Here is a 19031-nt window from a genome sequence, read left to right on the forward strand (position 1 = left end):
AACCAAGGTGGTGTACTCATGGATTTTCTCCTCTGCAAAGCCATGAAGAAAACATGAACCGCAGTCCCCAAAGGCAAAGGAGCAAACTGAGGGAGAGCAGCTCATCGGCGCCTTTCAGAGCTTCAGCAGTCTGGGGAAATGGGAAAAAAACCCATACAAAGAGAAACAGCAGCCAAGAAGCACTTTTATAAAATGCATATTGGGGCCTGTTCCAGACCTCAGAATGACTTTCAATATTGCTTTGCATGACTATTAGACCAAGGCCTAAAGTGGAGTGATAGCTTCTGCTTGCCGGGGCATGAGAAGATCACTCAAATGAGCGACACAGTAACAAGTAAACACCAAAGGCAACAGCGGAGCTTACCATTTCCCTCCACTGGCGACCAGCTGTGCAGTAAACCAGCTTAACCAGCCTCCCTAAGGATGGCTCTAAAGTCACTGAAAAGGAAAAAAAGAAGGTAAGTTCCTAGCCTGGAATGCAAAGGCACCATCTTGGCTCCCAGGCAGGTGGCACTGATGGCCCAGCAGGGTCATGTCCCCACGTTCCAGGAAAGATAAAAAAAGTGCAGGACGTGTTTGTGGGGTGGGTTTGATGCATCCTTTCCGTTTGGTGAAAGCCTGAGGAAGGATGTACCCCACGGTGGGACCGGTGGCACTTTAGACCTGAGGTTAAAAAGTGCTGCACATCAGTGACACTGCCCAAGCTGCTTTCACCACCAAACAATAAAAGATTTGCTTTCTGCAGTATGGTGGGAATGATGCCATAAAGTCGGTCATGGAGAGAAACCCTCTAAGCCTTGCTTGCAAGTTTCAGAAGGCAGGCATTCTTTATGGCAGTGCTGGGAGCACGGGGGAATGTTTCCTCTGAGCGTGCTCACCCAGTTACTCGAGGGCACGCACTATGGACAGCAGAGCACTTGCACACTCATAGCGCATTACACATGCATTTTCAGTCAGGCACGGGATGGGTTACAAGTTTCTTGCTTTAATACAAATGAGCACACACCCTCAGACAGCACTGCTGAGGTTTTTTACTAGCTCCCCGTGCTCCCCAAGCGGGGCCTTGCCCTCTCTCGGGGGGGTATCTGAGTCAGAGGTCGCGATCTCCCCCCACAACAATTACCTCTGCCCGACTTCCAACCAACATTCTGCGGATCGCAGCACTCTATCGGCTTGTCTCCTCCTGTGGCCACAACGTCCTCACCCAGAGGCTCTTTCTGCATCACTGAAGAGAACGGAGATCTTTTCCCCATCCATTCTTTGTTCCCCATCCTTCCCAAGGCTGACTCCCTGGATGAGAGGTCCCTTAATTTGTCACTTCTAACAGCTTTAGAGAGTCAGCTTGGCCTAACCTTTGTGCGCAGGTGTGTTTAACGTAGAGCTAAACACCAAATCAGTGTGGTAACTGGGGAGCTCAGACATCTTGTCCCTTTGCCGAGCCAGCAGCCTTCCCTTAACAGAATCCCTGGACATAAACGTATATACAGTGGAATCTATACGGTGGCATCAAACGTCCGCCCAGACACCACATCCGTCCCTAAAATCCTTCCCCCCAAACAACCCTGAAAGACTTCCCTTGACCCCCTCCTCCACCCTGGCTGTTCCTGAAATCATGCCCCACCTCCACCTCCCCGCCCTGTCCCTAAAACCTTTTCCCCCAGACCCTGGTCCAGCCCTCCCCCACCCTCGGCCCGTCCCTAAAATCCTTCCCCCAACCCCCCGGTCCTTCCCTAAAGGCCTCCATTAACCCCCCGTCCGTCCCTAAAACCCTTCCCCCAGGCCCCCCAATCTGTTCTCTAAATAACACACACACCCTCAACCCCCCCCACGCCCCCACCCCCGGTTTATCAATACACACACACCCACCTCCCCCCAACCCCCACCCCCCCCACACCCACTCCCACAAACACACATCCTTGCCCCACCCCCACACACCCCGCTCCATCCCTAAACACCTTCATCCATTCCCACCCGTCCGTCCCTAAACCCCTTCCCCCCGCCCCCTCCCCTGCCCCCGTCCCTCTGTCCCTGGCACGGCCCAACTGCCCAGCACCACCAGACCACTCTGCCCCAAACACCGTAAGGCAATGGTTCCCACCTGCCAATAGCAAGTCGAGGAACATTTTTTCTTCTTAAATAGAGAGAGTTTTACTTCACACGATGCCGACTACGCCAAATTATGTTTTGCTGACTGACTGGATACACAGCAAAGCTGAACTCTACATCAAATATAATCAAATCTATCAAATCTATCAAATGATGGAATATATCAAACGCAGTTTCTTATATTACAATAAAAGAAAATAGCATGCAATATGATAAAAGGAACCAGTAGCAGTTACTGTGAGCAATATGATAAAAGAGCAACAGAAGCGAAGCATCCAATTGTTATTCCAAAGTGTTAACATGCCTAAGGAAAGGAGACATCACCAATTCCCACCCCAATTCCCTTCGGCTGGGAGCCCCCTTGCAGCTGGTGCCAGGAGTCTCTCGGGAACTGAGAAATTCCCCTGGAGAAGGTGCCAGGAAGGAATTCTCTTGCTGCTTCCCACCGTGCATGGTAGCCATGTGAGGCACAGCGCAAGGGTTCTGCTCCCTGCTTTCTGTGGTGAGAAAATTGACCAAAACCTTGTGCACTCATGCAGAACCAGAGCTCACCCTGTCAAAGTGCAGCACTGCTCCCCTGGAGAAGGTGTCATGAAGGAATTCTGTTGCTGTTTCTCACCGTGCCCGCACAACCATGTGATTCACAGCACAAATGTGCTGCTCCCTGCTTTCTGTGCTGAGAAAACTGACCTCTTTTCAGTGGCAATAATGCACAGCCCAAAAAACTCACCTTGACAAAGTGCAGCAGTGCTCCCTGGAGAAGGTGCCAGGCAGGAATTCTCTTGCTGCTTCTCACCGTGCCCGGGCAGCCATGTGAGGCACAAAAGAAAATTTCTGCTCCCTGCTTTCTGTGGTCAGAAAACAGAACCATCACTTTTGAAATGGTGCAGAACCCAAAAAAAGTCACCTTGTCCAAGTGCAGCGCTGCTCCCCTGGAGAGGGTTCCAGGCAGGAATTCTCTTGCTGCTTCTCACCCTGCCCTGGCAGCCATGTGAGGCACAGCACAAAAGTTCTGCTCCCTGCTTCCTGTGGTGAGAAAATGGACCTCTCACATTTGCAATCATGAAGAGCCAAAAAAACCCTCACTATGGGTAAGTGCAGCACGGCTGCCCTGGAGAAGATGCCAGAAAGGAATTCTCTTGCTGCTTCTCACCCTGCCCTGGCAGCCATGTGAGGCACAGCACAAATGTTCTGCTCCCTAATTTCTGTGGTGAGAAAATTAACCCCTCACCTTTTCAATCATATAGAGCCAAAAACCCCTCACCTTGACAAGTGCAGCACGGCTCCCCTGGAGAAGTGACAGGAAGGAATTCTCTTGCTGTTTCTCACCCTGCCCTGGCAGCCATGTGAGGCACAGCACAAAAGTGCTGCTCCCTAATTTCTAAAGTTAGCAAAATTGACCGTTCACAGTTGTACTCATGTTGAGACAAGACTTTCTTACTCAAAAGCAAAACCCAAGAAGCCACGTACCCGTGGGAACCCCCTTGTCCTTCCGTGTGGCTGGTGACTTCCCATGGCTCTTCCACAAGGCAGGACAGATAACCACGAATTTGGAAGCCCACGTTAGTTCAAGTACACTTAGTCCTCTGACAGTCACTACTTATGGGCCAGCGGTCCTCTCACCCCTCCACAGATCTGCCTGTTAGTCCTCTAGCAGTCATTCTCCATGGAGGGACCACAAGTCCTCCACACCTACCCACCAGCTCACCAGAAAATAGTCAGACCACGCCAGAAGTGACACTGCCTGACCTGCAGGAGATCTATTAGACCAGTAACGATGGTTTCAAGACAGAAAAGCCCACCACCATCCACCAGCACAGCAGAAAAACAACCAGAAGAAACATCATACACAAACCAAAGGCACCCATCCAAACCCCACAAAGGCAAAATAGCTGAAAAAAGGCACTCTCCGCAAAAAAAACCCCACCACACAGATCACAAGATAAGATAAAAATGCCATAACCCCAGGAACACAGGGCCAACAAACACAGATTCTGTCCATAACAGTAACACACTTTGACACTAACTCGCTTGACCTCTGACATACTTGACCTTGTTGCCCCCAAACCACAGCACATCGTAGCCCTAAGGCAACACAAAACGGAGCACAAAGTCCCTGAAGATCTCCGCCAGGGCAAAAGCAAAGCACAGAGCCACACAGGAGGGGGGGTTGGAAGGGACCTGTGGAGGTCCTCTGGGCCAAGCCCTCTGCTCCAGCACGCTCGCCTCGAGCAGGTGGCTGAGAACTGTGTGCTTGGCCTTTGAAGATCCCCAAGGACAGAGACTGCACAACCTCCTTGGGCAACCTCTGCCAGCATTTGATCGCCCCGAGGGGGAAAATTTGCCATTTCTATCTCTCCTTTCACTGTACCGCATTCCAGAACAGCCATGAGTTGACAAGCTCAGGCTTGAAAGCCAGTGCTGTGGCTGGCCTGAAATTCTGTCCCCCTTTTTTTCATCCACTAGTAGCTAAAGGAGGACAAAGAAGGATTTCTTTCAAAGGAGAACTTCTCTTTTCCTCTGTCCTTCTTCTCTACCAGTGATCTGGATTCTGAGTGCTGTGCCACTGTCCTAATGGCTGGGATAGGGATACTTCTTGTAGGACAGGGAGGAGGTGACAGTGGAGATGATCAGGCTGGGGAAGCTGAAGGAAAACGCAAGCAACTGGAGTTGCCTGGAGCAAGAGTGGCCAGCTTCCGAGCTAGGTCACCTCGTGTCCTCAGCTCCTATGCAGGAGCTGAACCAACACATGGACTGCAAAGCAGTGTGACCCATAGAAAAAAGTTTGCTTGGCTCGGGATCGCCCAGGGGCATTTAACTGCAATTCCGCCCTTGTCAGCAGGAAGGAAACATGCCCTGCAAGCACACACTGAGGCACGACACCTTGCCCGGGGCTAAAGGGTACCTCAGGAGACCTACATGGGACCCCCCAGCACCTGGATTGCTGGCTGGAGGATGCGTAGGTCAAAGGACCCTGACGGGAGCCCTGCAGGCTCTCATACATTGGACCAACGGGCACCTTCCCTTGTCATACAGAGCATCCTCTCGGATGCTCTGGACAGTTTCTGGTAGATCTCTGGAGAAGAGCTTCTCCCCAGGCCTCTCCCATGGGCTTGCTCACCCCCGGAGCCCTTCCCAAGCACAGCCCCAGCAGGTGGATGCAACCGGCGTTGCAGGGAAGAACAAGCAGCAGGCACCACAGTCAGCACTGCGGGAAAGCTGGGACCCCAGACACCCACCCAGGCTCTCCAATCCCAGCCTGGCCCACAAGAGTGCCTTTATCTCCCTTTCCCAGAAGTGCTGAATTCCCCTTCCAGCATTAGCCACTGGACCCACGCTGCTTCTTGCTGCAGTGTACAACAGCCACAAGAGAATTTGCTAGATGTCTCTGATTTCCTGCATTTTTCCTGAACAGGGCGGGTGTTTAACTCTCTGAATCGCTTCTATTTGAAGCAAGGCATTGCTTAGGGTCAACAGTGAAACGAGACACGGGCCATCAAAAGCTGACTACTTTTCCCCTTCTTTGCCATGGTCATGGCCTACCCCACAGACTTGCCCCTGGCCGTGTCGGCCACCGGCTGGGTGAAGGTCATGGCTAACCGGGCAGGGGCTCCTGTGTGGCGCTCATCCAGCCCTGATTGCCAAGGGTGAAGCCTTAGCACCCAGGTGGAATAAAGCCTTCCCAAGCAAGGGTGGTGCTCCAGGGGCACCACAATTCCTGCCGAAGCTCACCACACATTTCATTTCCCTGTGGCGCCTGGCAGGACACGAGCGGCTCTTGACTGCTGCTAGTCCCCCCCGTCTTTTGGTAAAAATGGAAGTTTTTCCTCCTGCTGGGCCTGCTCCAGTTCCAGCGCCTTGGGGCCTGAGGCCTGGCACGGCCTGTGTGCCAGAGGCCTTCCGACCGCTAGGCCGGCCTCCACCAAGAGGAGTCTGCCTCAGGCCACAACGGTCATCTCTAGGAAAAACGGCTTCTTTTATCGAGCAGGGCCCTGTCCAAACCCCAGGGCAAAGCGCTGGCCGCAGGCGCAGGGAGGTGGCCCTTGCCCCCTGCCCTGTCCTGCGCGGGGCTCCCCGGGGCGAGGCAGGCCCGGCCATACTGGAGAGGGCCCCAGCCCCGCCCCGCAGGCCCCGCCCACTTTCCGTTGGGCTCAGACCGTTGGTCACGGGGAGCCCACGGCCACCACAGGCAGCAGGGCAGAGCCGTGCTGGCACGCAGCGGCGCTGGCAGGAGGCAGCCTCTGGCCCAGCAGCGCTGCCACAGCACCAGCACCCCGCTTCCCAGCCTCGCCGTCGCCGGCTGGGCCCCCTCCTCGCTGCACGGCCAGGGCCCTCCTCTCCCGGGCAGGATGGGCCAGGCCAGCTGCTGCTGCGGCTCCAGGTGGGCTCCCCCCGGGCTCGGGGACACGCGGGCACAGCTGGGCCACGCAGCACTGGCGTTGCTCATGCCCGCCGCTCTCTGCTCTGCAGGGAGGCTCTCAGCGACGCCGAGCCGGTGCTGAGCGCGGACGTGCGGCTGACCCGGGGCCGCAAGAGGAGCGAGAGGCGCCTGCTCCTCCTCCACGAGGAACTGGTGGTCGCCAAGTTGCGGTAAGACCCTCAGAGCCCAGATCCTTGCCCCCAGCCCCGGCCCAGGGACACCCTGGCACCAGCCCCAGGCCCCGGCCCCTCGGTGCTGGAGGCACCAATGTCCGTCCCAAGGGCAGGTGGGGGACAGGGCTCTGCGCGTGGGGACCCAGCCCAAGGAGCCCCCCTCCAGCTCAGTGCCCGCCTCTGCTCTCTGCAGACATGGCACCAGCCTGCGCCCACAGCTCCGCCTGGCGCTGGACCAGCTGTGGGTGCTCAGCAGCGGGAAGGAGGCTGCGGGGCAGGAGGGACAGGAGGAGGAGGAAGGCACCGATGAGGACAGCACCTCTGTCATCCTCGCCTGGCCCACCGGCTCCTGCATCGCCACTTTTGGGTGAGTCGTGGTCGGGCAGCAGAGGTTCCCAGCCGTGCCCACGCCATCCCATGAACACAGGCCTCTGCCTTGCGTGCAGAGCTGGGCAGGGAGCAGGCAGCCCGGTGGAAGGGAGGGAGGGATGTGGGATGTTTCCCCATCCTGCATCCCCTGGTCACCTTTTGGTCCCCAGAAGGGAAGGGCAAATGCAGCCGCTCAGGCAGGACAGAGCGACCCAGGGCTTGGACAGCGCCTCTGTCCTGCCCCACAGCACAGGGCTGTGCAGGCACCCACCTTTGCCCAGGGCTGGGGGCAGCAGGGCCTGACGCTCTCTCTCCTCTCTATCTGCAGATCCCAGGCACTGAAGGAGCTGTGGGTGGCCACGCTGCTGGGGTAAGCCGGGGGGATGCTCCAGGAGAAGCTGGATGGATGGGGGAACACAGCCCCCAGCTGGGGAAGGTGCCCCCGTGGCTGGGAGCAGCTCTCGGGCACAGCTGCCTGACAAGAGACAAGAGACGGCTTGGGGCTCACCCAGCTCTCTCCCTCTCCCTTCCCGGTGCACAGGACACCAGAAGGACGCACGGGAGCCCGCGTCACCCATCTGACATCCATCAAGCTCCTGGAGAGGGAGCTGAGCCGCCACCACGCCGTGAGTGTCTCTCTGCTCTGGGCCCTGTCCCCAAGCACTGCTCCTGCAGCCGAGCAGCAGAGCCATGGCTGCTCACCTTCTTCCCCTCCTTCTCTCCTGCCCAGTGGAGGACACTGCGCGCCAGGAGCCTGGAGAGGCTGATGGAGGCACAGGCAGAGGTGAGAATGGCTGCCTTGCACCTGCCTCTGGCTGCGCCGGGATGCGCAGGGACTGGGGTGAGCTTGTGCGGGAGGGACAGAGGGTCTGATGGTGCCACTCAGGGAGCAGAGAGTTTTGGGAAGCCAGCAGCACGCCAGCGCGTTCTGACTGGTGACACTGGGAGGAACCCTGCCACATGGGGAAGAGAGCCCGGGAGGGCAGAGGGTCCCAGCTCTGCCGCGCTCAGGCTGCTGGTGGCCCTTTCTGCTGCGGGGCTGCTCTCCAAGCACAGCCCGATTCTTGGTTCTTGCAGGCTCATCCCAAGCAAGGGCCTGCGACGGCCCCATCTGCAAACGCAGGGGGACTTTGCCCCGCACCAGGTGAGTTTGGGAAAGCAAGGCAACCTCCTGCAATGCTGTGCTCACTTGTCCCCGAGTGTCGCCATGCAGGTTGGGCAGCCCACGGAAGGATGTCACCTGGACGGACAAGGACAACTGCTGGGCAGTGCCTGCTGGATATGCTTCTGCGGGGACACGGAGCCTCTGCTGCTGCCCGCAGCTTGCAGGAGGGCAGGGCGAAGGCTGGCACAGGCTGACCCCGTGGCACGATGGCTCTCAAGAGCCTCTAAGTCAACACCTCCGAGCCACAGCTGCGGTTCCAGCTGCTGCCTCCCTGCCCATCCTGCCGCACCACACAGCACCGTGCTGCCGGCAGGGCAGCGCAGGGCAGGGCAGGCGCTGGGACCGCTGGCCTGGGGTCTCCATTGGTGGTGTCTTACTCTGTTTTCCTCTGCAGCAGGAGGGAGCAGCAGCGGGAGCAGCACCAGCAGGAGGAGGATGGGGCTGCCCTGGCCCTTCGCCCTGCGGCGCACCCCGGCCGCTGCCCAGGCGCCAGGGCAGGCGGGCTCCAGCTGCAGCAGGGCGCTCTTTGGGCAGCCCCTGGCAGCCCTCTGTGGGGAGGACAACACGCTGCCCCGGCCCATCCAGGTAAGCCAGCCTGGACAGACGGGGTCCCCAGCCCTCCCTCCGGCTGCTCTGGAGAGGGCCTGCGTGTCCCCAGCAGCTGCGGGGACAGGGCACTGGGCTCTGCACCCCCAGAACCTGCTTCTGGTCCCAGACCCTTTGTGGCGCTTAGGCAACCACGTCTGGGGCAGAGCTCTGGTCCTTGCCACCGCTTGGTTCTTCAGCCAAGCAAGTGGCCTCCTGCCTCTCCTGCAGGAGCTGCTGGCTGTCCTGCGCCAGCAAGGACCAGCAACGGAGGGGATATTCCGCAGAGCTGCCGGTGGGACAGAACTTCGGCAGCTGCGCGAGGCCCTGGACCGCGGCAAGGACATCGACGTAGGAAGCCAGCCTGCGCTGCTGCTGGCCGTCATCTTGAAGGTGAGCACTTCTGACGTGCAGCTGGAGGAGCTCCTGGCTGGCCTGCAGCGTTCAAAGGCTCACCTGCAGCCCTTGGCATTGCAGGACTTCCTGCGAAGCATCCCCACCAAGCTCCTCGTCGTCGACCTCTACGAGGACTGGATGGCAGCCATGGAGAGGGCCAGCAAGCAGGCCAAGGTGGAGGAGCTGAAAGCGTAAGTGTGGGCAGCAGCCTGCCTGGTGAGCAGGGACCGGGAGAGTTCTGGGACCTGCCTGCAAAGGCACGGGCTCCTCAGAAAGCTGTCTTTTCGGGCAGCTGCAAAGCTGTGCAACACGGCCGCTGGCTCCCACCCGCCTGGGGCCAGCTGCGGGGACGGCTGTGGGCACCCTCTGCTTCATCAGCCTTGTCTTCCTCTTCCCTCAGGGTGGCTGACAAGTTGCCTGCGGCCAACCTCCTCCTCCTGAAGCGGCTGATGGCCCTGCTGCAGCACATCGGCCACAACGCAGCCACCAGCAGAATGAGCTGCAGCAACCTGGCCATCTGCGTCGGGCCCAACCTGCTGAGCCCACCCAACGAGGACCTGCTCCCGCTGCAGGCCATGCTGGCGGTGACCGAGAAGGTACGCCCTACCCAGCAGCCAGTGCTGCCTTCCCGGCCCATCGGAGCTTGGCTGTTGCGAGGTCCCTGGCTGCCTCCTCCCTTGGGCCAGTGCTGGTGGGCTGGGTGCCTGGAAGAGCAACCCCCAGCCGCAGCCGCCTGCGCAGGCGAAGGGTCAGCAGTGGGAAAGGCTGCTTGACACGTCTGCAGGCACCTGGCTTGAGACCAAGGCTTTGATGTCTGCAGGTGAACGTGCTGGTGGAGTTCCTCATTGAAAACTGCGGGGACATCTTTGGGGAGGAGGTGGCCGGCCTCTCCCCTCCATCAGCCGAGGAGGTGCCAGCACCCATGGACAGGGGCACAGGTAGGAGGCGGGACTGAGGCTTGTCACAGACACTGGGGCTTGGGATGCCAGAAACCTCAACGCTGACGAGACAAGTGGTGTAGGGCTCGGCTGGGCTTTGCTTAGGTGTTCTTGACTTCCAAGAAGTCGCGCTGCTGCACGTGCTTTTGCTTTCCAGAGCTGCGGTGCGAAGAGCAAAGTGGCCCTGCAGGCACAGCAGAGACCCAGCATCCGGCAAAAGCCTTTCTGCATGCAGCCGCCTCTCTGCTGGGCATCGACAGCGGAGCTGGGGGAGACACAGGGGCAGGGCCCAAAGCGGCAGAGGTACGGCAGCTCCACAGACGCTGGGGCAACATGTCTCAGGTGGGACAGTAATTTCCCAGGAGGCCAAGCAGCCGCTGGGCCTCCTCCTGGCAGCCGCTCTCTTGTGCCTTTGGGGTTCCTCCTCTCCCCCCAGAGTGGTGCGTGCTAAGGAAAACTGGAAAGGCTGTTTCTGGAACGCAATTCATGAAGTATGATCTGCTTCATCAAACAAAACATACCTACAAAATACCCACAAAAGGACAGAAAGGAGTAGCTGCCACCTTGAGAGGGCTTTTGCTCAAATCCTACTCCGTCGCAGCTTCATCAAGTCTAGGCTGCGTTGGCTGGACTGTGCAAAATGTGCACGATGCAAACCAGCATCTCCTCTGTAGAGCTCATACAGCAATTTGGCAGTCAGGCCCTCACTACCCCAGGCTGTCACTTGCCACCCGTTACCTCCCAAGTTTCTGGTTTAGGCACCTCCAGATTTGCCTCCAGGCACCCCCGAGGGCACGGCAGAGTCCCTGGCACGCCTGCCACAACTGACCAGCCTGCCCCAGGAAACCAGGTAGGAAGAGCTCCCCTTGCCTGACCTGAGAGCTCGCTGCAGGGGCTTGGGGCTTTCCCCATCTCATCACGCTGTGGGATGGAAAGGTTTGCAGGCTCCCACCAGGAGAAGGAAAAGTCAAGGAAAAGGAAGAGAAAAGAAGCCTTGGCAGAGGAGAGGGACAGCCAAGCACAAATAAAAAGGAGAAGAGAGGAAGCGATTTTGTGGACCCAAACCTGAGAAAATGCAGGAAGCTGCAGCACGTCAGGAAGGCCAGGTGCGTACCACGCGCTGCTGCCCATCTTTCCCAGCCCTGAACACGGCCCTAAGTCAGCCCAGCTGGCTGGCAAGGGCCGGCGAGGGCTGGTGCTGAGCAGGGTTTGGGATGAGCCCCACGGCAGCTCCCCGGGGGCTCCCCGTCGAGCCCTGCTGCGCGGCACAGGGGCACTGTCAGCATCCCTGCGCACGCACAGCTCCCTAGGGACATCACCCCTGGGGAGAAGGCACCGGAGCCGGCCTTGAGTGGAGGCCAGCAAGAGCTGCCCCTTCTGGGCCATGAGGAATTCCTCGGAAACAGCGTCCCCCAAAGAGGGGGGAACCAAATCCTGCCTCTTCCTGCCTCTGGGGGCTTATCAGAGCTTTCTGACTCTGTCGTTGCAGGTGCCGACTGATTTTCACCGGCTGAACCGCTGTGACTCCTGGGCCCCTGCAGCTGCTGTTGACAATAAAAGAATCTTTTCCCTCTCCTGACTGTGTCTGCCATAGGGTCTTGTGGAGTGGGGAGCGCTTGTGCTGGGGTGGACCCTCGGGGAGGAGATTGGGATGGTCCCTTGCCCCAGCACCCTTTCCAGCGGGCATTGGGGCTGAGCTGAGGGCTTTAAGAGGAAAAGCAAAGCACAGAGCCACACAGGAGGGGGGGTTGGAAGGGACCCGTGGAGGTCTCTGGGCCAAGCCCTCTGCTCCAGCACGCTCGCCTCGAGCAGGTTGCTGAGAACTGTGTGCCCTTGGCCTTTGAAGATCCCCAAGGACAGAGACTGCACAACCTCCTTGGGCAACCTCTGCCAGCATTTGACCGCCCTGGGGGGAAAAATTTGCCATTTCAGTCTCTCCTTTCACTGTACCACATTCCAGAACAGCCATGACATGACCAGCTCAGGCTTGAAACCAAGTGCTGTGGCCAGCCTTCAGGGCCAGCAGGGACCGGGGGCGAGGGGAAGTGTTTTAGGGACGGACCGTGGGGGCCGGAGGGAGGGATTTGAGGGACGGACGCCGAGGAAGGCCTCATCCCTGCAGCGATGGCTCAGGCCCAGGGCAGGGCTCTTCTCTGGGTGCCACGGGGTCGATTGCAAAGGACCAGGCCGCCCCACGCAGGGAGCAGGTGCGTGCCGGGGTGCCAGGGGCCCTGCCTGGCTGTTCCCAGCCCAGCCCCGGCTGGGGCCAGCCCTGCGCTGCAGCCCTGGGGCCGAGGCGCAAGGAGCCGGGCATTGCTGAGGGTGCTGCACCCTGCCGGGCCCCGCTGCCGGCTGCCGGCTGCCCTGGGCTGCCCCTCGCTCTCCCCAGCTCTGCCTGCTGCCAGCGCCGGGGGCACCGCCACGGGGCCTGCCCCCTGCCCACAGCTGCCCTGACCCACAGCTGCAGCTGTACGTGGTGCCCACATCGCACAGCTGGGGCGGGGGGTGGCAGGTCTCTCTGGGGGCAGCCTGGGACTGGGGGCAAAGCCAAGCCCATCCCTCGCTTGTGATCTTTGTCCCCAGGGAGAGCCAGTGCAGACGTGTGCTGCGCTGGGGAGTGTCCCGCGGGGAGGTGACGGCCGACTGCAGAGCAGCACTGAGACCCGCGCGACAGCAACGGCAGCCGGTGGCCGCAGAGCAGCCCAGGGGAGCTGGTTCCCTCGACGGGCCCCAAAGCAGCCTTCCTCAGCCCCTGCTTTTGGTGACATGTGGAGCAGCGCGGGGATGTCTCTCAGGCTTCCAGGCCTGAGGAGGCTTTCCTCCTCAGGGGCACTGTCAGAAATCCTGCTCCCAGGATTAAAGCACCCCTCCCCCCATGGATCCGAGGCTGTGTGTCCAGCCCCCTGGAGCTGGGTACAGGTGCCCTGAGCGGTCTCTCAGGGAGGATGGGGCCACCTGCCTGGTGGCTCTGACACAGAAATGATGAGCTGAAGCCCTGTGGTGGTGGAGGGCTGGCTCAAAGCCTCCGAGTGCCTCAGCCTCTCTGCCCAGGAGCGTTTATCTCAGGCCCTTTTCCAGGGTGTGAAGACGCATGGCGGTGTTGTCCTGCTGCCTCCATCTTGTTCTCTCTTGAAGGTTGTGATACTTGAGGTCAGGGAGCACCTGAAAGCCCTGGCGAGATCTCCAGGGACTTTGTGTTCCATTTTGTGTTGCCTTAGGGCTACAGTGTGCTGGGGTTTGGCGGCAACAAGGTTATGGTATGCCAGAGGTCAAGCGAGTTAGTGTCAAAGTGTGTTACTGTTATGGACAGAATCTGTGTTTGTTGGCCCTGTGTTCCTGGGGTTATGGCATTTTTATCTTATCTTGTGATCTGTGTGGTGGTTTTTTTTTGTGGAGAGTGCCTTTTTCAGCTTTTTTTTCCTTTGTACAGTACGGATGGGTGCCTTTGGTTTGTGTACGAAGTTTCTTCTGGTTGTTTTTCTGCTGTGCTGGTGGATGGTGGTGTTTTTTCTGTCTTGAAACCATCGTTACTGGTCTAATAGATCTCCTGCAGGTCAGGCAGTGTCACTTCTGGCGTGGTCTGACTCATTTCTGGTGAGCTGGTGGGTAGGTGTGGAGGACTTGTGGTCCCTCCATGGGGAATGACTGCTAGAGGACTAACAGGCAGATCTGTGGAGGGGTGAGAGGACCGCTGGCCCATAAGTAGTGACTGTCAGAGGACTAAGTGTACTTGAACTAACGTGGGCTTCCAAATTCGTGGTTATCTGTCCTGCCTTGTGGAAGAGCCATGGGAAGTCACCAGCCACACGGAAGGACAAGGGGGTTCCCAGGGGTACGTGGTTTCTTGGGTTTTGCTTTTGAGTAAGAAAGTCTTATCTCTACATCAGTGCAACTGTGGACAGTCAATTTTGCTGACTTTAGAAAGCAGGGAGCAGCACTTTTGTGCTGTGCCTCACATGGCTGCCAGGGCAGGGTGAGAAGCAGCAAGAGAATTCCTTCCTGGCACCTTCTCCAGGGGAGCCGTGCTGCACTTTCACAAGGTGAGCCCTGGTTCTGCATGAGTGCAGAAGGTTTTGGTCAATTTTCTCACCACAGAAAGCAGGGAGCAGAACTTTAGTGCTGACTCACATGGCTGCCCGGGCAGGGTGAGAAGCAGCAAGAGAATTCCTTTCTGGCATGTTCTCCAGGGGGGCAGGGCTGCACTTTCCCAAGATGATTTTTATTGGCTCTTAACGACTGCAACTCTGAAGGGTCAATGTTCTCACCACAGAAAGCAGGGAGCAGCACTTTTCTGCTGTGACTCACATGGCTGCCCGGGCAGGGTGAGAAGCAACAAGAGAATTCCTGCCTGGCACCTTCTCCAGGGAGCCGTGCTGCACTTTGCTGAGGTGAGCTCTGGTTCTGCATGAGTGCAAAATGCTTGGGTCAAATTTCTTACCACTGAAAGCGGGGAACAGAACTTTTGTGCTGTGCCTCACATGGCTGCCCTGCAGGGTGAGAAGCAGCAAGAGAATTCCTGCCTGGCACCTTCTCCAGGGGAGCACTGCTGCACTTTCCCAAGATATATTTTTTCTTTTGGCTCTGCATGAGTGCAAAAACTTTGGTTCCATTTTCTCATCACAGAAAGCAGGGAGAAGAACTTTTGTGCTGTTCCTCACATGGCTGCAAGTGCAGGGTAGAGAACAGCAAGAGAATTTTTTCCTGGTACCTTCTTTATGGGAGGAGTGCTGTACTTTCCCAAGGTGATTTTTTGGGCTTTTAACCATTGCAATTCTGAAGGATCAATTTTATCACCACAGAAAGCAGAGATCAGAACTTTTGTGCTGTGCCTCACATGGCTGCCAGGGCAGGGTGAGAAGCAGCAAGAGAATTCCTGCCTGGCATCTTCTCCAGGTAAGCAGCGCTGCGCTTTAAGGTGATTATTTTTTTTCTGTGCATGATTGCCACTGAAAAGAGGTCAGTTTTCTCACCACAGGAAGCAGGGAGCAGCACTTTTGTGCTGTGCCTCACATGGCTGCCAGGGCAGGGCGAGAAGCAGCAAGAGAATTCCTGCCTGGCACCTTCTCCAGGGGGGCAGTGCTGCACTTTCCCAAGATATATTTTTTTCTTTTGGCTCTACAGGAGTGCACAAACTTTGGTTCCATTTTCTCATCACAGAAAGCAGGGAGAAGAACTTTTGTGCTGTGCCTCGCATGGCTGCCAGGGCAGGGTGAGAACAGCAAGAAAATTTTGTCCTGGTACCTTCTTTATGGGAGGAGTGCTGTACTTTCCCAAGGTGATTTTTTGGGCTTTTAACCATTGCAATTCTGAAGGATCAATTTTATCACCACAGAAAGCAGAGATCAGAACTTTTGTGCTGTGCCTCACATGGCTGCCAGGGCAGGGTGAGAAGCAGCAAGAGAATTCCTGCCTGGCATCTTCTCCAGGTAAGCAGCGCTGCGCTTTAAGGTGATTATTTTTTTTCTGTGCATGATTGCCACTGAAAAGAGGTCAGTTTTCTCACCACAGGAAGCAGGGAGCAGCACTTTTGTGCTGTGCCTCACATGGCTGCCAGGGCAGGGCGAGAAGCAGCAAGAGAATTCCTGCCTGGCACCTTCTCCAGGGGAGCACTGCTGCACTTTCCCAAGATATATTTTTTTCTTTTGGCTCTACAGGAGTGCACAAACTTTGGTTCCATTTTCTCACCACAGAAAGCAGGGAGCAGAACTTTTGTGCTGTGCCTCGCATGGCTGCCAGGGCAGGGTGAGAACAGCAAGAAAATTTTGTCCTGGTACCTTCTTTATGGGAGGAGTGCTGCACTTTCCCAAGGTGCCTTTTTTGGGCTCTTAACGGTTGCAGCTTTGAAGGGTCAGTTTTGCTCACCACAGGAAGCAGGGAGCAGAACTTTTGTGCTGTGCCTCACATGGCTGCCAGGGCAGGGTGAGAAGCAGCAAGAGAATTCCTCCCTGGCACCTTCTCCAGGGGGACAGTGCAGCACTTTGCCAAGGTGGCTCTTTGGGGCCCTGCATGATTGCCAATGTAAAGGCGTCCAATTTCTCACCACAGAGAGAAGGGTGCCGAACTTTTCTGCTGTGCCTGACGTGGCTGCAAGGACATGGTGAGAAGATCCCAGGTAGGAATTCTCTTGCTGTTTCCCACCGTGCCCTGGCAGCCATGAGAGGAACAGCACAAAAGTTCAGCTCCATGCATTCTGTTCTGAGAAATTTGACCTCTCATACTTGGAATCATTCACAGAACAAAAAAATCACCTTGGGAAAGCGCAGCGCTGCTCCCCTGGAGAAGATGCTAGGAAGGAATTGTTTTGCTGTTTCTCACCGTGCTCTGGCAGCCATGTGAGGTACAGCACAAAAGTTCTGCTCCCTGCTTTCTGTGGTGAGAAAACAGACCCCTCACATTTGAAATCATGCAGAGCCAAAAAACCTCACCTTGGCAAAGTGCAGCGCTGCTCCCCTGGAGAAGGTGCCAGGAAGGAATTCTCTTGCTGCTTCTCACCCTGCCCTGGCAGCCATGTGAGGCACAGCACAAAAGCAGAGCAGTACATAGTAGTAGGTACTGGAGTAAAGGGAGCGTGGGGGAGGGGGCTGGAGCTTGGCACCCTGCTCTGGCACATGTGGGTTTCCTGAGACACGTCAGGAATTGTACCCCAGCCCTGGGTATATTTCCTCATTGCTTTTCTGAGGTGATGGTAGCTGTTGTGTCCTGGCGCAGCTGGTTCCCCTGCCCAGGGTTGGGGCGTTCATGCTCTGAACCCACAGTCGAGGTGCCCGAGCCGTCTGTGCCCTGAGCCTGGAGCAGAGGGGCAGTTGCAGTCTGTCCTTAATTTCTGGGGGGGGTGAAGGGCTCTCTGAGGTGGGGAAGATGGAGCTCCCCGTGCAGCAGCCAGGGGTGGTGGCTGGAGGTGGGCTGTGTTGCGGTTGCTGTTTTGTCCTGCCCCCGCAGGAGAATGTGGCTGCTTTCTTAGTTCTGCTGCTTTCCTCCTAATGCAGGAGGCTGGTCCCTGCAGGCTCCAGGGAAGTGGGGCTGTGGAAGTGCCTAACTCTGGGGCTAGAGGGTAGGGGAAGCTGCTGGACTGGTATGGGGGCATGCAGACTGGAAGCCCTCTGGAAATAACTGGTGTGGGCATGATGAGCAGGATTAGTTTCAAGTGAAGTGAAATTATAGTTAGAAAATTGAAAGAAATAATCCAGTTACTCTCAAGACCCAGTAATAAAGCACTGATACCCAGATTAGTGTTGTATCATCCCCATTAGATTTCTCTCTTAACGAATAGTTATTTCTGGCTTTCAATCCGAGCTCCAGCTGCAGCATGCCCTTGTGTCCGTAGGACCGTGCTGTTCTCTCATGTTCCCGGCAAGGACAAAAGGAAATGGCAACCCTGTTGTTCCCTGAAACTATGAAGGGCCTGGTACAGTGAACATGCGCAATGCTGTAGCTGTTTCGGGAGTAATGAGCTGAAAGTATTGCCTCGTTTGCAGGATGTGGGTCAAACTTGAGGGGAAGGGAATGGTGGTCTTTGCATAGAATGGTGTCTAGCTGTGCACAGCAAGTCCACATGAAGAAAAACGATGTGGAACAGGAGGAAGCAGGAGGGGGTAGGATCTGTGATTTTTTACTTATTGTCAGGATGTAAAATAATTTTAGGGTAGAGCTGGGTTTGAGGCCACTGGTCTTTCAAGTCCCAGAAAAAAAAAGAGGTGGGGACATCCATCTGTTCCTTGGTCCAGTTAGCCAGAAAGGGAGGGGAAACGATTTCTCGTCCAAAGTAGTGCTTAGTAAATGCTGTACATACTCACCTTTGACTTTTGTCGGTGCTTGAGACCCACTTTCTGGGGGTGTTTTCTTTCCCTTTCTTGCACACCCACTTTTTGAGAGACAGATGGGGAGGTTGTCAGCAGGCTGGTGATAGAAGAAGGATGGCCCATGGACCTGTTAAGCCACGCTGCCTGCAGGATAAGGATGCTTGAGAGGAACTGCCATTAGGATAGCCTGAAGTGGCCAAGCTGTCACATCTGTTGTATTTCTATTTGAGCTAATTGCTCATGCGACTTTAATGGTTTCATGCTTTTATTTCTGCTGCTACAGCTTTTCATGCCTGTAGGGAGCCTAGAGTTTGGGTGTTAGTAAGTGAAAAAAATAAGGCCCTCATTCTCCATGGAGAAAGGCTCTTGGGCATGGTAATTTCATGCCTGGAAGGAGTCATATTTGCTGGATAAGTTTTGTAACCTAACCAAATTAGCTTTGAGAAACCATAGTTGTTAATCAGAGTGTTGAACTCTATGGTCCCTTAGTTAAAAACATCACCAAGCTCCTTGCACAAAGGATGGGCGTTTGGTTTGCAAAGTAGGAGAGCAGTCTGATTTTGATGCTTGGGGCAGCAGCGATCCCTGGGTGTAAGGTTGTTCATAATAGTCTGAGCACTTAGTAGGGTCAGGCACAAAGTCACATCGGGTCAGCTGTTTTTGCAAAATGAAGCAGTGAAGTGACATTGTTCCCACCAAAAAACTTTTAAAGAGTAATAAAGGACAGTTTGGGTATTAATAGAGATTTGGATAATAATTCCAGCAAATAGTTCCAAAATACATGGAAGAGGGGGAGAAGATGAGAAGTGGCAGCAGTCTTTGACGTGTGTTTGTGGCTTGTGGGACTGCGCCCACAGCAAAAGGCTGTTTTGGAGTGTTTGTTCTGGGCTTTTACTTCTATCAGTCTTAACTCTGCCACTGAAATATGGTCTAGTTATGAAACAGGGTGGGGATGCCGGCTGTTCTCCAGTTATGAAGGAGCCACAGCCCGGAGACACAGCTGTCTCCTTTGGGTCTGCCATGGAAGGGGATGCTGGGTTTTCCAAGTCCCGTTGCTGTTCCTTGCAGGTCAACTGAGGC

The 19031-nt window shown here is 56.3% G+C and overlaps 1 protein-coding gene across 1 annotated transcript; it reads left to right on the forward strand.

The window, feature by feature from the left end:
* Positions 1-5634: 5634 nt before the first annotated feature.
* On the forward strand, positions 5635-9750 carry LOC129785702 (T-cell activation Rho GTPase-activating protein-like; the record flags this gene model as incomplete). The annotated part of the gene is made up of 6 exons (XM_055818995.1): positions 5635-5753; positions 7610-7694; positions 8759-8818; positions 9050-9211; positions 9296-9405; positions 9615-9750. Coding segments are annotated over exons 1-6 (672 nt in total), but the record flags the coding sequence as incomplete, so codon positions are not given.
* Positions 9751-19031: the final 9281 nt, after the last annotated feature.

The sequence above is a fragment of the Falco peregrinus genome, chromosome 14 (assembly GCF_023634155.1).
Source record: "Falco peregrinus isolate bFalPer1 chromosome 14, bFalPer1.pri, whole genome shotgun sequence".
Classification (NCBI taxonomy): Eukaryota; Metazoa; Chordata; class Aves; order Falconiformes; family Falconidae; genus Falco; species Falco peregrinus.